Source organism: Pongo abelii, chromosome 10 (assembly GCF_028885655.2).
Source record: "Pongo abelii isolate AG06213 chromosome 10, NHGRI_mPonAbe1-v2.0_pri, whole genome shotgun sequence".
Lineage (NCBI taxonomy): Eukaryota > Metazoa > Chordata > Mammalia > Primates > Hominidae > Pongo > Pongo abelii.
Window position 1 is genome coordinate 115072012 of NC_071995.2, and position 16545 is coordinate 115088556.

Below are 16545 nucleotides of genomic sequence, written 5' to 3' on the forward strand. Positions count from 1 at the left end.
ACTCCAGCAAACACATGAATGACAAGAAAGTGAAACAGGCTTATTGTTGATATGGAGAAAGTCTGGGTGGTCTGAAAGATCACACCAGCCACCATATTCCCTTAAGGCAAAGCCTAATCCAGAACAAGGCACAAACTCTCTTCAATTGTACCAAGACGGAGAGAGATGAGGAAGCAAACCTGGGAGCTAGCAGAGGTTGGTTCATGAAGATTAAGGAAAGATTACATCTCCATTACATAAAGGCACAAGGAGAAGCAGCAAGTGCTGATGAAGAAGCTGCAGCTTCTCTATGCAGAAGATCTTGCTAAGATCATTAATGAGGTGGCTACACTAAACAACAGGTTTTATTTTTTTCTTTTCTAGAGACAGGGTCTTACTGTGTCACTCAGGCTGGACTGCAGTGGCACAATCATAGTTCACTGTAACCCTGAACTCTTGGGCTCAAGTAATCCTCCCACCTTAGCCTCCCAAGTAGCTGGAACTACAAGGCAAACACCAACCATGCCCAACTACTGTTTTTCTTTTCTGCAGAGACAGGGTCCCACTGCAGAAGAGGACACTCGTTCATGACCCACCAAGATCCATTCCCCACTTCCTCTTTCCTAAGAAAACCCTAGTTTTATTTTAGGGAATTTTCATTTCAACTTCTATATAAAATAATGTGAACAGTATGACCAACCTAATGCCATTTATACACGTCAGCAATGAATTTGCTTATAAGCAGGTGTTATTCTCTATAAATGTGTAGCTCTACTCCATTCAATTTTAATGTTCTAATATATAATTCTTTCTCGAATTATTTAGGCCCTAAATTCTACCAATATTTAAACCTTTTCTTCAATTTTCCACATTCAGATTCTTACCTCAGGCTCCCTAAGAAATAAAACTAAGAAAATATTTTGCTAAGCAAACAAAAAAAACCTTTACCTGTATCACTATGCCATCTTAATGTTCAACAACCTCTTTTTAAAATTTTTTTAACAGAGATGGTATCTCACTATGTTTCTGAGGCTGGTCTCAAAGTTCTGGGCTCAAGCGATCCTCCCTCCTCAGCCTCCCAAAGTGCTGGGATTACAAGCATGAGCCATCACACCAGGCCACAACAACCTCTTCTAAATCTTAAGGTTTTCTATGAAAGTACAAGCTTTTGAAATAAAATATACACAAATGGTGAGGGGGGCATCAAACACGGCTACACTTAAAAATGTTAGACTAAACACTTATCTACCAGTCACAATGTATTAATCATAAAAATTACTCACATTTTAAAAAACAATACAATATACCAAATAACAGTTAATCTAGTGTTAAGACAATTTTCAACACTATTTGTTCCAATGGTGACTCTAACATCTCATTTAAGGGGATTTTACTCAGGTTTACTTTATATAAGTAGGTGATTTCATATCAATGCAAAACATTAGGCCATAATAACTACACTTACCAACAAACTGAAAATTATAATTTTTTTTACCAATTGCTTAATTTTCATATCATTAGAACATAAGCCCTTTACATGCTATTTTACCACAATCTCAGTATAAATGTCTCATTTTTCATAGAAAAAAACTAATTACATGGTTCAGTAAGTTGCCTGTGGTAACACATCGATTTTACTTACACTCAAAAGTTAGACTTTAGCTTGTTCTCTCAATTTCAAGCATATTTACCTTAATAACTTTATCTAATTCACTAGATCTTTTTCAATTCTTCATCTGAAAGAATTGAGATTAAGATCTTACCATAATTTTACAATATGAATGTATTATTTACCAAAGTCTTAATAAGTATGTTATTTTTTCTTTCAAGTATATAATTATATATTAAGTCTAATATTTAATAAGTATGCACTAGAACCATTCAGATAATCACCCAATGAAAAACTTACTACTTTATAGCTTTGGCAAACTCATTCTTTCAAATAAAACAGAAAAACAGAACAGTAATGTAATTATTTAAAGAATCAGGAAATTTACATCAAAACTTGAATAATTCAGATCCAAGAAAAATAAAAGTATACTTTATAAACTACTTAGACCTAGCTACCATTTATCACTGGATGTGTTTTTCCTGAAAGTACTTGTTTCTCATGAAATACAAATGTATTCTTCATTATTATCCACGAAATAATGACAAATATGAAAGGTAAAATAGCTGGGCGTGGTGGCTCACACCTGTAATCCCAGCACTTTGGGAGGCCAAGGCAGGAGGATCACTTGAGGTCAGGAGTTCAAGACCAGCCTGGCCAACATGCAGCCCTACTCAAAAAAAATACAAAAAATTAGCTGGGCATGGTGGCGAGCATCTATAGTCCCAGCTACTCAGGAGGCTGAGGCAGGAGAATCGCTTGAACCAGGGAAGCAGAGGCTGCCATCAGCCAAGATCACACCACTGCACTCCAGCCTGGGCGACAAAGTGAGACTCTGTCTCAACAACAACAAAAAAAAGTAAAATGAAACTTACTTTTCAGGTGCACTGTGATACCAATCTAAAATACTACAAATCTACAATGCTGCTGCAAAATGGTATCATTCATGTTTTCAAAATCACCAGAATTCCATACTTGAAAAATAAATAAATCCAAATACTGTAAATACAATTCCTTTCCAATTCAGTCAGGGATTAATTTCAATGACTCACAAATTTAATACCACTAAAAAAAAAAGATAGAAAAACAGAGTGAAAATGAGTCAAAGATCAGATTTTCTCCTTGAAAGAAATTTTCAAAATGAATGACAAAAGATAATTTTATTCCTGTCAATTTTATATATAAAATAGTCATTACTTTTCCAGAAAGCAATTTTCTAATTTCAACTGATAATAAATTCATGTATAATACTGATGAAATTATTTTTACCATTTAGTTAAGGATAACCAGAAACCATCAAAAATCAATTGAAAGTTCACAGACTCTAAGACACACAGTAATATATTCCTACATACATTATTGTCTATGATTTTGGAAAAGTCAATGTCAACACTTCTCTTTTTAGGTATGCTAAGCAATAGGGGCTATTCATTTTCATAGTGTGACATTATAATTTGTCTTTGGTAGATCTTCAATATTTTTATTCTCTTCTCCTCTTGAACTCTGCTGTGACTTAAGAATGCAGTCTTCATCTGATCTCAACTGATTTTCTAAAAGCACGTGATTCCGGAAATTTTCGGTTGGTTTAAACAGGCTCAAAATTAGGCTCTTTTGAGGAAAGAGATATTCACACAATCTCAAAGTTTCATCCCAAATTTACTTAACAATTATAAAAGGAAAGGATATCTTTACACTGGAGAAACCTGGCAGACACTACCTTAATCAAGGGATCAAGCTCAGTACCATCAATATTGAGACAAACTGACATGACGTGTTTCTGATGTGATGCCGTGGAAAGTACACAACATCACCTACTCAATATTCTTGCCAAAAATGCTTATCCTGACTCTAATTGTAAGAAAACAATTAGATAAATTCAAAATGTGGAATATTTTACAGGACAACTAAACTGCTCCCTTCAAATAACATCAATATCATTGATCCCCAAGACAACTTCAGGAATATTCTAAATGAGAGGACACAAGCCATCTAAAAATGCGTGATCCTGATTGCATTCTGGATCAGAGAGAGAGAAAACTATAAAAGGTATTGCTAGGACAATTGGGAAATTTGAATATGGACTAAATATTAGATAATTTAATTATATTGATATTAAATGTCTTGAGCATGACAAAAGTGCTCTGGTTACGTAAAAAAGTGCTTCACATTCTCATAGGACTTAAATGCTGAAGTATTTAGGGGCAAAGGTCCATGAAGTCTGAAAATTGCCTCAAATAGTTTAGGTGGAAAAAGAGGCATATGCATATAAGTGTGTAAATATATTTATTTAAAAATAAAAAGCTAGGAGGAGTGGAGAAGCTAGGTTCTTGCTTGGAGTTATCTAAACAAAGGTTTTATCAATCCCACCATTTGGAATTGTAGACTGAAATCTATAGATACAGATTATAAAACTAAAAAAATCCAGCCTTCCTACACTCCTACAAAATGCCAACTTGCAATCAGTTCAATAAACAATAGTACTAGTATCTTTAATTATCTTACACCGTGGTCACTGTCAGAAAACAGATCCACTTTTCCAGGCTCTCTTATGTCTAATGTTTTTACAATCGCCCACACCTCCTGGCACAGGTGGCAGCACTCTTAAAAATAGAAAAAGCAATATTTATGTCGCTAAATTCACAACAAAGATTAATAACTGCCAATCTACCCCTGCACTGACAATAAAACCAATTCAGAAGGCTTCTGATACTGTTATAGGGATGATCATTTTTAGAGTTGTACAGATGTATTCTTAATTTATATGTCTAATAATCAAAAAAAGAGACAACACAAATTTTAAAATTGTAGACAGTGCATATTTAGTGCTAAATATTTGTGGTAGAAAATATACCCAAAAAATTGGCTATTTTTATCCCCTTAGGAATTAAAACCAGAAATAATATGCTTTATTTTAACTATGCTTCAATATCCTCGCATTATCAAATCATTAAAAACTTTTACAAATTTATTATAAGTCAATCTTCTGGGAGTGCAATACTGCACTACATCGGAACCTCATAAAATAAGTTTCATTAACTGATCCAACAAACATTCTTAAGCACATACTAAGCTGAATCTGATACTTCTCCTTCTGGACCAGAGATGTGTAATGCTTTGGGGCAAGCAATTGGCAGTTCTGTGCTTGCTCTCTGTACTATTTTGGGTTTTCCAGATTGCATGTCTTTCCCACCACTGACTAAAAGGCAGTGAAATGGCCAGAATATTGTGTTTATTTAAAAAGCATTTGTTGCCAGGTGAGGTGGCTCACGCCTGTAATCCCAGCACTTTGGGAGGCCGAGGCAGGTGGATCGCTTGAGGTAGGGAGTTTGAGACCAACCTGGCCAACATGGTGAAAACCCATCTCTACTAAAAATACAAAAATTAGCCAGGTGTGGTGGCACACACCTGCAATCCCAGCTACTCAGGAGGCTGAGGCAGGAGAATCGCTTGAACCCGGGAGGCAGAGGCTGCAGTGAGCCAAGACTGCATCACTGCACTCCAGCCTGGGCAACAGAGCAAGACTCCATCTAAAGGGGAAAAAAAAAAAAAAAATAGTAAGAGGCATTTGTTTGGTAGATTAGGAGAAGTCCGCTCAGCACACTGTATTAATCTCTAAAACTTAAATTAAAATGCAGAATTTAGTCAAGCCAAAACAGCAAAGGTATAATAAAAGTGTTAAAGACTATTAATATGAATTATAGTATATAATCATTAGTATTTTTAATTTAAATACATCAGTATCCTGAACAGAATATTTAAGTTTATATTCCAATTTAGAATTTTAAAATCACAGTATTATGGTTTCCCTGTACACATTAATCCTATATGTTACTAAGTTAATCTTCCTAATTATATCTCTTTCCTGATCAAAATGTTTAATTCCTCAAAATCTATCAAATTAAGTCCAAATGTCTTATCCTTGGTTCTGTGATAAGTAGGTTCTATGATAAGTAGGTTCTGTGATAAGTAGGTTCTATGACCCACCTACTCAGCCTTTTAAAGGGGAGACTATTTCACTCCTACCCTAAGCGCCAGGTAACGTGTTCTTGCCACAATTCATTCACAGCCTGTAGGTCTTTGCACAGTAGCAGCAGCAATAGTTACAATTATAGATTAACTGCTATATATGCTGCTCTAAGTACTTTTAATTTTTCTTAACCTCATAACCTAATTCACAGTGAGAAAACTGAGGCACAGTTTAAGTTAAATAATTAGATCAAGAATACACAGCTAGTGACTACGCAAGCATTCAAACCCAAGCAACCCAGAGCCCGTGCTCTGAATCACTACACCACACGCATTAACAATTCCCCAGACAGGCACCCAAAAGTGTTTATCCAAGTGACAAGAACAGACTATAAATGTGTTATAGTCTTCTCTCAGACTATTTCAGAGATATGTCAAGCAATTAAACAAAAAGTATAATATCATAAAACTAACTTGTGTGTGTGCCCTGTAGGATTATTCTCATTTTATGGGATACTTTATACATTTAAATGCAAGATGGTTGCTTTGGTATTATATCTCACTGTGAGGTTTCTTGGTAGTACGCTATTTGGAGTACACTATGAAGACAAAGGGAAATGCCAAATAACATAACTAAAAAGCAATTTAAGAAACAGTAAAATGCCCCTATTTAAAAAATGTTAAATAATGGTAATGTCATGCTTAATTTAAGCCGACTAACAGGATTCTGCTACTATTGATTGATTGATTGATTGATTGATTGAGATGGAGTCTTGCTGTGTTGCCCAGCGGAGTGCTGTGGCGTGACCTCAGCTCACTGTAACCTCTGCCTCCCGGTTTCCAGCGACTGTCCTGTCTCAGCCTCCTCAGTAGCTGGGATTACAGGCACCCACCACCATGCCCAGCTAATTTTTGTTTATTTTTACTGGAGAGGGGGGTTTCACTATGTTGGCCAGGCTGGTCTCCAACTCCTAAACTCAGGTGATCCTCCTGCCTAGGCCTCCCAAAGTGCAGGGATTACAGGTGTGAGCCACCGTGACCAGCCAGGAAATGCCAAATAACATAAATAAGAAGCAATGTAAGAAACAGTAAAATGTCCCTATTTAAAAAATGTTACAAATAATGGTAATCTCAGGCTTAACATTAAAGCCTGCTAACAGGATTCTGCTACTATTTATTTATTTTATTTTTTGAGACAGGTGTCACTTTGTTGCCCAGGATGGAGTGCAGTGGCATTATCTCTGCTCACTGCAACCTTGGCCTCCTGGGTTTAAGCGATCCTCCAGCCTCAGTCACCCGAGTAGCTGGAATTACAGGTGCACGTCACCACACCTGGCTAATTTTTTTTTTTTATTTTTTGTAAAGACAGGGTTTCACCATATTGGTCAGGTTGGTCTCAAATTCCTGGCCTCAAGCAATCGGGCCCCCTCAGCCTCCCAAAGTGTTGGGATAACTGGCGTGAGCCACCATGCTCGGCCTATAATTTATTTTACCCAAAATAAAATGACTCAAATATATTAAAGAATGAAATAGATTCTAAAATATCTCCACTTTGTATGGCTACCAATTAAAATATTCTCTTTGTATCTTTCAGTTTTTCATGACTGCTATCCTATTTCCCCTTACTTGAAACGAAGTTGTCTTTATGACTTATTTTTCTAATTAAGGCTAGATATTTTCTGTTATTAGGTTGAACCATATATTACCTTTTTCAACTACTTTTACCTACAAAAATGGACACTTCATATAAATGGATCTAAAAACTTGCTCAAAATTCATATTAAAAAGGAGACGCACTCAATGAAATTATAATTATTCCATTACTGTAATACTTTCCCAGTAGAATACAAAATATAAACAGTTTATACCACTTTCAAACTCCAAAGAAAAGTAACCATTCCCAAGAGAAAATATTCACAATACTACATTTAATTAGAAAATTAGAAAAACTGTATGGTACCAATTTCACTTACACATAAAACATCTAAAACTCTTTCAGACTTCAGTATTTTTATTTCTTTGTTCTCTCCATATGATGATTGTTTTCCTGTTTCTAACTTAAATGTAGTGTTTCTGTAATTTTAAAAATATCTAAAAACAATTCAATCTTTGCTTAACTCTTTACCAAAAAATACTTAAGATATTAATTTACACATGCAATCTAAAGCAACTATCCCAAAATTTAAACACCCTACCCCTTTTTGTTAACTCAGTAACAAAGCCCACGAAAAATAACACAATAATTTAATAAGCTATTTCTAAGAACACTGACGATTTTCTTTGTTGGCATAGATAAATAAATTTATTCTATATTATCAACTAAACAAGCCTAATCAGCAGTTGGGTTTGGTTTCCACATCATTACAAAATGATATGTACCACACTAACAAACAGCAGACCAAAAAGCTAAAATGTAAGAGATTAATACAGAGAAACAGAAGATGACAGTCAGAAACAATCATGAAAAATAAGAAAGACACTTTTTTAAAAAGCTTTATACCACTCTACTACATGGGAAAAAAAGTAAAAATATGTTTTCATATTTTAATGAACAAAAATGTTGTAATTATCTTCTAGGTGACATCTTATTTTTAAAATTCTGATAAACAGAATCCAGATGTTCTGAAACTCTAATTTTACCTAAGTTAACTGCTAACTACATAGAACAGGCTTTGAGATGAATGTTAAGTTCTGGGATTTTGCTGATTACCCAGCTAAGCAAGCAATGTCACCCACAATGGGTTCTCTTATTTATAGACCAAATACCCTAAAAAATATCAGGATAAAGGTTTGAGCTGAACAGACAAATGGACCATAAAGTAAACAGTTCAATTAGTCCATTGTGGTTTACCGCCCTCTGGCTGCTGTGGCAGGAGATATCACAGATAAAAAATGGCTGCCAAGAAAAACTAGCAAGATGTCAAGCAAAAGTTGGCAGGAAATCCTTCAGGCAAATGTAAAAGCTTTAGAACAGAGCCTCGAACATACATTAAAGTTAGTTTTACTCCTTCCTTTAAAAAAAACATTAAAAACATCAAGTAACAAAACATTTCAAACACGACCTGAAGTCTTTCAGCCACAGATTAACACAATATAGTTTGGAGATAATAAAAGATGGTTCTAAGAGACTAAGTCAAAAAGAGTTAATACCCTAACTAAAGATTAGAATTAGTCTTGCTTGAGAAAATCCCTTGGCATACTAAATAGAAACACTTAGAAAGGTAAAAATTTTTACCAGAAATTCAAAGACAACTGATAAAAGTTCCTGCTTATAAAACTGTGGTAAATATATAAAGCAGCTCAGAAAAATGAAACTCTTACATTAATTCAGTTTCCAGATATCAGATGCAATCTAAAGCTAAAAATCAGGCAACACTGGAGCCAATGTTTCCTGGAATCACCAAATTACATGAAAAGCAGAAATAAAAGCAAAAGAAAATATGCTACACCCAATTCAGACCAGATCCTATATATTCATCTTTCCTCAAAATATTATTCAATGTAATCTCACAATTTTGTCCAATTAGGCTCAAAACTAAATTTCTGTATCACTCTCCAATTTTCCACCAAAGAGTTCAGCTGGCAATGAACCATAACAACCACAGTTCAAGGAAAAAAACAGTAACTGTTCAGTTCACTGTCTTGTTAGTTACTCACAATTCACTATCATTTAAAAACAGTGGATCTTAGCCTGGTTTCCACCCCACCGCACCCAGGAGACACAATACTCTCATTTAACAGCAGTGGTTCACAAGGTTCTGATTCTCAGCATAACTGGAAAAGGACAAGAGTTAGGAAAAAAAAAAAACAGGGACGGGAGGAAGAGGGGTGAGAATGTTCCTTTTGAGAGACATCCATGAAACACTTAAGATCGTTCTTTTAGACAAGTCTTAATAATCTGTTTGAAATTTACCAATGTTCAAAAAAATATGATGCAAATAATTTTTAAGAAAAAAACAGAAACCTTACCCTGCAGTTCATGATGTATTACACCCACTAGGTTGGGTTCGTCTCCCCACCAGAATATCCATAACTCTTTGCAATCTGGTTTGACATCACGACGCCATACACAAAGCAGGTTAGCTTGCAGACAGCGGATGAAACTTAACAGAATTGGATCATCTTGGGCTGGGGCTGAAATTATGGGTCCACAGTCCCCATGTCCTCCAAAATTGTACCTACGCCATTTGATTCCCGTGAGTTCAGCCTGGAAAAAGACAAAAAATTGTAATCGTTTTCTCATTTTACTTACAGACCACTAAAAACAGTCTTCCATACAGAAAAGCAATTGTGCTAAAATAAATATTTACACGAAACTTCATATCATAAGATTCCTCCCAGTGAAGAATGTATGTCAAATCTTCTCAAATTTTAAGGTGGGAGAAAGTTTCTATCAAGATTTCTACATAGCTCTTTACATTAAATACTAAAATAAAACAAGCTGATAATCATTATTTCCTGTTGAATCATTTAATTTGTCTAAACACTTATTATAAAGTCCCTATACAGAAAACTATTTTCTGTGTTATCATTCAATATTCAACTCACAAATTATATTTAGAAATCAAGTAAGATTTTAAAAATAAGTTTATATATATGAAATAATTTCTTTCAAATAATTTCTTCCCATCCACAAGCTACAGTTTAAGTCCTTTTTTAATTAGGGAAGCAGTTAGCATGAAGTACGAGAGTGTTTCATCATGAATGCCAAAAGTCTATTTAGGTAGAAGCAATTAAGAAAACTGATACAAAGTTATCAGCAATTTATTCATGTTTTTTAACATGTAGCAAACAGAAAAGCTTTGCTTCTATAACAATTCGCTAATGTAGTTTGGTCTTTTATTTTTTATACACATTGTAAAACATGAGAACTTGCAACTAGCAGAGAACAGATACTGTATCTTTGTTCCATTACATACGTTTATATTTCAAGATTTCTTAAATCTCAAGTTTAAAGAGCTAAACTTCAAAGAGGTTTCAACACAAGCGAAAGCTAAATTTCTTAAACAGTTATAAACTACAGCTACATATTGAAAACTAATAGTAAAACAGATTCATAATTTAATTCTGTACCAAACAGCCCAGGTGGCCCTTGCATTGAATCCTTACTCATGCATCTCCTTCCTCACAAGGTCAATTATTTTTGTTAGCAAGTTGTTTACAAAAAAAACATGTATCACTAGGTAGAAAACAGCCATATCTTCTACTAACATAACTGAAACATATTAAAAGTGCTAAAGCAATCAATCACTATAATGACCACATTTAAGAAAAAGAAAAATCACCTTTCATTTAATCCAAATTAAAAAGGTTTTGCTTCAGGCTGAACACGGTGGTTCATACCTGTAATCCCAGCATTTTGGGAGGCCCAGGCAGGCAGATCATGAGGTCAGGAGTTCGAGACCAGCCTGACCAACATGCTGAAACCCCGTCTCCACTAAAAATACCAAAATTAGCCAGGCATGGTGGCGTGTGCCTGTAATCTCAGCTACTCAGGAGGCTGAGGCACAAGAATCGCTTGAACTCGGAAGGCGGAGGTTGCAGTGACCCGAGATCATGCCACGGCACTCCAGCCTGGGTGACATGCCACAGCACTCCAGCCAGGGTGACAGAGCGAGACTCTGTTTCAAAAAACAAAAAGAAACCAAAAAAGAGGTTTTGCTTCAAAAAAGTTACAAATATACAAACTAAAAATATCTAAAATTCAGTAACTTACATTTTACACTGAGATATGCAAATCTAAATTTTTAATGAATATGTTTAGTAAAAAGCTGGCACTGGCATCATTTAGGGTTTCCCTATATGTTACTTGGTTTCCTCTCAATAAAAAGCACTTACATGGCCAATATAAAAAGTTCAGAAGTAATACACCATAATCACATTATAATAATCATTAGCATCCTACTGTATATGTCCTTCCTCTTTTTCTGTACATATACTTTTTAAAGTTGGAACCATATTGCATGATTTATATCTTTTTTCACTTATTTTTATATATTACTAATTATTCTTCAAAATACACTTTTAATGTTTGCATAATATTCTATTCATTGGAAAAAATATAATTTAGCCATCCCATAACAACTGGATAATCTTCCATTTTATTTCCACTACTGTAATTACCATAATTGGTTAACATCCTTGAACACTGTTATTTTCCTGATTATTTCCTTTAAAGAGATTGCTTGATACTGAATTACCAAAGAATATGAATATATCAAGACTCATGATGAGTGCTACCACATTACTGTTCAATTAATAGTCTCCCCAATACAAATAGCCACCTCCCAAATTGCATATCTTTTAAAATATCTGCCAATTGAATAGAAGGGTATGTACTTGTATTAATACATAGTCCTTGTTCTGCTAGGAAGAAATCAGTATGCGGTATCACATCTTTCATCAGATGGGGCCACCATTCCTGGGTTTGAATCCCAGCTCTGCACTAACTCATTGGTTAAATGAGTCAGTATACATATGAAGCATTTATAAAAGACAGTGTCTGGGACATAGCAAAAGCTGTAAATGATATTTTCATTATACCACTAGTAGTAGTACTATTTCTTTCACTTTGAGTTCTCTGTTCATACCCTTTGTCCATTTTTCTATACAAGTTCCTTTTTTTTTCCTGAGAGGGAGCCTCGCTCTGTCGCCCAGGCTGGAGTGCAGTACCGCGATCTTGGCCTCCCGAGTTCAGGCAATTCTCGTGCCTCAGCCTCCTGAGTAGCTGGGACTACATGCGTGCACCACCACACCCGGCTAATTTTTGTATTTTTAGTAGAAACGGGGTTTCACCATGCTGGCCAGGCTGGTCTCAAACTCCTAACCTCAAGCGGTCCACCCACCTCGGCCTCCCAAAGTGCTGGGATTATACAGGCATGAGCCACTGAGCCTGGCCAAGTTCCTTCGTTTCTTCAAATAAAAGCAATGTGTATGTTTTAATCAGAAACCCTAACATCAATCTTTAAACATCAAAGAAGGAAACAAAAATAAAAAGAAGTTGAAATCCAAAAAGGTAAGCAGAAGACTTTTTTTTTTTTTTTTTTTTTTGAGACGGAGTCTCGCTCTGTCACCCAGGCTGGAGTGCAGTGGTGCGATCTCGGCTCACAGCAAGTTCTGCCTCCCGGGTTCACACCATTCTCCTGCCTCAGCCTCCCGAGTAGCTGGGACTGACTACAGGTGCCCACCACCGTGCCTGGCTAATTTTTTGTATTTTTAGTAGAGACGGGGTTTCACTGTGGTCTCGATCTCCTGACCTCATGATCCGCCCACCTCCGCCTCCCAAAGTGCTGGGATTACAGGCGTGAGCCACCACGCCCAGACAGCAATGTGTATGTTTTAATCAGAACCCCTAACATCAATCTTTAAACATCGAAGAAGGAAACAAAAATAAAAAGAAGTTGAAATCCAAAAAGGTAAGCAGAAGACTAACTTCTTTTATCACTTAAGCTAAAGAAAGTATTCTGTGCCTAAGAGCCTTGTGGATGAGGGAAGAGAAAGAAGGTAATAAAAACACACCAACAGGCCAGGCGCAGTGGCTCACGCCTGTAATCCCAGCATTTTGGGAGGCAGAGGCGGGCGGATCACAAGGTCAAAAGATGGAGACCATCCTGGCCAACACGGTGAAATCCCATCTCTACTAAAAATACAAAAATTAGCGGGACGTGGTGGTGCGCCTGTAGTCCCAGCTACTTGGGAGGCTGAAGCAGGAGAATCGCTTGAACCCGGGAGGCAGAGGTTGTAGTGAGCCAAAATCGAGCCACTGCACTCCAGCCTGGCAACACAGTGAGGCTCCATCTCTTAAAAAAAACACACACACACACAATAAATATGAATCACTAGCAACATCTAATAACATTAACCTTATTTAAAGGGTTAGAAAATAATATCAGAGCTTTAAACATCAGATGAGTCAGTGCCCATGAAAATCTATGCACAGTAATTTACTCACTATAACACTTTCACCTGTAATATCCGGCAGTAGAGCAGACAAAATATTTGGCATTGTTTCAGGAGAATGGTTTCCTAATCCTAGTACTTCCACTAACTTCCTATCAGTACATCTATGCTCTCAGTGGCAAAGGGAAGCTGCTACCACCTGCTCTGTTTTTTACAAAGTTGTTCTAGCAAGTGTTATCTTTCTTACAAATGCAAGTGACACAACAGCAAGGCTACAAACTTAAACACCTGGTAACTAATTCAGGTAAAACACCTCCTTTAAAGTTAAAAACTAAGTATCATTATACTGGTCTGCATCGAAAAACGTTACAGTGAAACACTAATCAAGCCTAAAAGAGATAACTAAGTATAAAATGGGTGTTCGAAGATTTAGCTTTAAATTTTGAATTAATGTTTGGTAAGAGAAAAGACAGCTTAATGATACTGAAATAGTTTGTCCAAGAAAAAAAAATCCCATCATGGATGTTTATTCAATTAAGAGTAAAATGTCTTCATAGACCATGATCATATTTACAGGTTAAAAATCAAGTGTACTCCAAGTTCTATTGTCTTTTTTTTTTTTTTTTTTTGAGATGGAGTCTTGCTCTGTCGCCCAGGCTGGAGTGAAGTGGTATGATCTTGGCTCACCGCAACCTCCCCCTTCCATGTGCAAGCCATTCTCCTGCCTCAGCCTCCCAAGTAGGTGGGATTACAGGTGCCCGCCACCACACCCGGCTAATTTTTCTATTTTTGGTAGAGATGGGGTTTCACCATGTTGGCCAGGCTGGGCTCGAACTCCTGACCTCAGGTGATACGCTTGCCTTGGCCTCCCAAAGTGCTGGGATTACAGGCACGAGCCATTGGGCCCAGCCATACTGTCTCAATTTCTGACTAATGTTTATCTCTACCACACAAAATTCTTTACCTAATGATTTCAAAATTTTAAAGCAAACCTTCAAAATAATTCTAGATTCAAAATTATCCCCAAACACAATTATTTCTCACTGGTCAAAAGGACAATCCTTAATTAAATCTAAGTTTTAAACTGCATGGTTTCTACAATATAGAACCAAAATGATGAAATTAAAATATACAAAGAAGGAAACCCACATGCACATTATGTATAATAACCACCAACATCATTATTTACCAAGCATCTACTTAATACCAGGCACCATACTAGAGTTTTCATATATTATTTCTAATACCGAGCACCATACTAGTGACTTCACATATAATTTATAAACTTCACAACAGACAGCTAAAGAAATTAGGACTCAGAAAGGTTGAATAATTCTCCCAGAGCCACACAGGTAGCAAATGGCAGATCCCAAATATAAGTAGATTTAAGCTGTAACTGAATTTAAAGTATAAATGCTTTCCATTCTGCCATGCTGCTTCATAAGGCAAATGGTAAAAATTAGCCCTAGAGGATTATAAAACAGTACAAAGAAACTGTCATCAACTCAATTTAGCAATGACTAGAGCTCATGGCCGTATTTTCTAATTTAAGAAAGTTCATAAATCTTTCTTTAGTCTTCCTGAGGTATTAAGAAAACTGGTATAAGAGTGCCCACATATCATCCCATGAATAGAACAGACTTATTTCACTGAGATAATTATACGCCTTCTTTTACATGTTATCACTATAAGATGGTATCTACATAAACTAATTCTTAGATAATACGTATAACAAACCAACAAAATCACTATTCTGATAGCAAGACAGGCTGGAAGAAAATCTGCTTAGCAATGGCTGGCATGTGGTATAGGGGTAGTCAGGGTTCTCAGAAAATTGAACTTAACCCATTTATGCGGGAGGATGCAAATTTTTTTGTGAAAAATCAGACCTTGGCGATGACCTTGAGCAGTAGGATATAAATAACTCCCACAAGTTTAGTGTTCCAATAATGGAACATTAGGCATAAACGGGTTAAGTGGCAGATACTCCCCTGGCCTAACCAAAAGGCTACTACAGTCAGTTCCAAACAGTTCTAATTAAATAGATTACGACAAAACAGGGATAAATGCACTTCCTAACTGACATGAATGTGATTCAAAGAAAATTTATATTGATTCCTAGTGTCCTATTCTTCACACACAATATATAGAAAATGAGATTATTTATTTGCAGTGACCCACAGCAACTAGATCCCTTGTGACCAACAGCATATACTTGCAATATGGCTCCTCAGAGTTAAAACCACATTCAGTGGTCAAGGAACACCGTAAAATCAAGAGACGTTGATTAGAATGAACCCATGGTGTAGTATCATGGAAAGAACACTGGCTGGAAATTAGGAGGTCTAGGTTCTAAGGCCTGGTTTTTCAACCATTTACCTATGTGATGTTAGGAAATCTACTGTACCTCAAGGCACCTCAGATTCAGGACCTATAAAGTGATAGGGTTGACCTAGATACTATAAATGAGTTCAAGTCTCCTGGCCCAGGCTAATTACATCCCACTCATAAAAGCAACTTGTAAATGAGATGGAACCCTTATTACCCATCAAGAACAGAAAAGCTGCCAGAAGATAGTCAACATTTCAGGAAACTATTGAAAGAGTCCTCCAAGTACAAACCAATTAGTTTAACGTATCCATCCTGGGCAGGATTCTAGGATGGTGTATAGAAAAGGCAGCTGTGATCATTTGAGGCTGACAAGCATGCATTAGGAAATTCCAAGTCGGCCTCACCTCACTTCCTCCAATGATAGGGTTACTACTCCAGTAGAGCAGGTTAATACAGTAAACATATTACATCACCTCTCAACTCAGAGGAAGGAAAAAGTCACATGTAATAGAAAACTTCTGTTAAAACATAACTAATCAACTCCCTGTAAAGACAGCAAAATAAACATACACATCTGCTTTTGCTCTCTCCTAAATCCCTGTAAGACATCAAGAAAAACATTTGTTTCATTGCTTTATTTCATTAAATTATATAATTACAACGGCAGGTGGAACAAGAGAGGATATAGCATCAAAATTTTGAAGGCTAAGAAGCAGAGGCTCTGATAAGGAGATTTACAATACCTAAGAAAACTGAATCCT

The 16545-nt window shown here is 36.2% G+C and overlaps 1 protein-coding gene across 6 annotated transcripts in view; it reads right to left on the reverse strand.

Annotated features, from left to right (window-relative positions):
- The window catches only part of MED13L (mediator complex subunit 13L), a 320005-nt gene that overhangs the window by 270591 nt on the left and 32869 nt on the right, over nt 1-16545 (reverse strand). For 5 of the 6 annotated variants that reach the window (XM_054527655.2, XM_063712262.1, XM_024256631.3 and 2 more), the window contains exon 2: nt 9524-9761. In XM_054527655.2, coding sequence (XP_054383630.1) covers nt 9524-9761 — 238 coding nt within the window. Of the gene's footprint in view, nt 1-9523; nt 9762-16545 lie in introns of those variants that run through there. The other variant, XM_054527658.1, reaches the window with a different exon arrangement.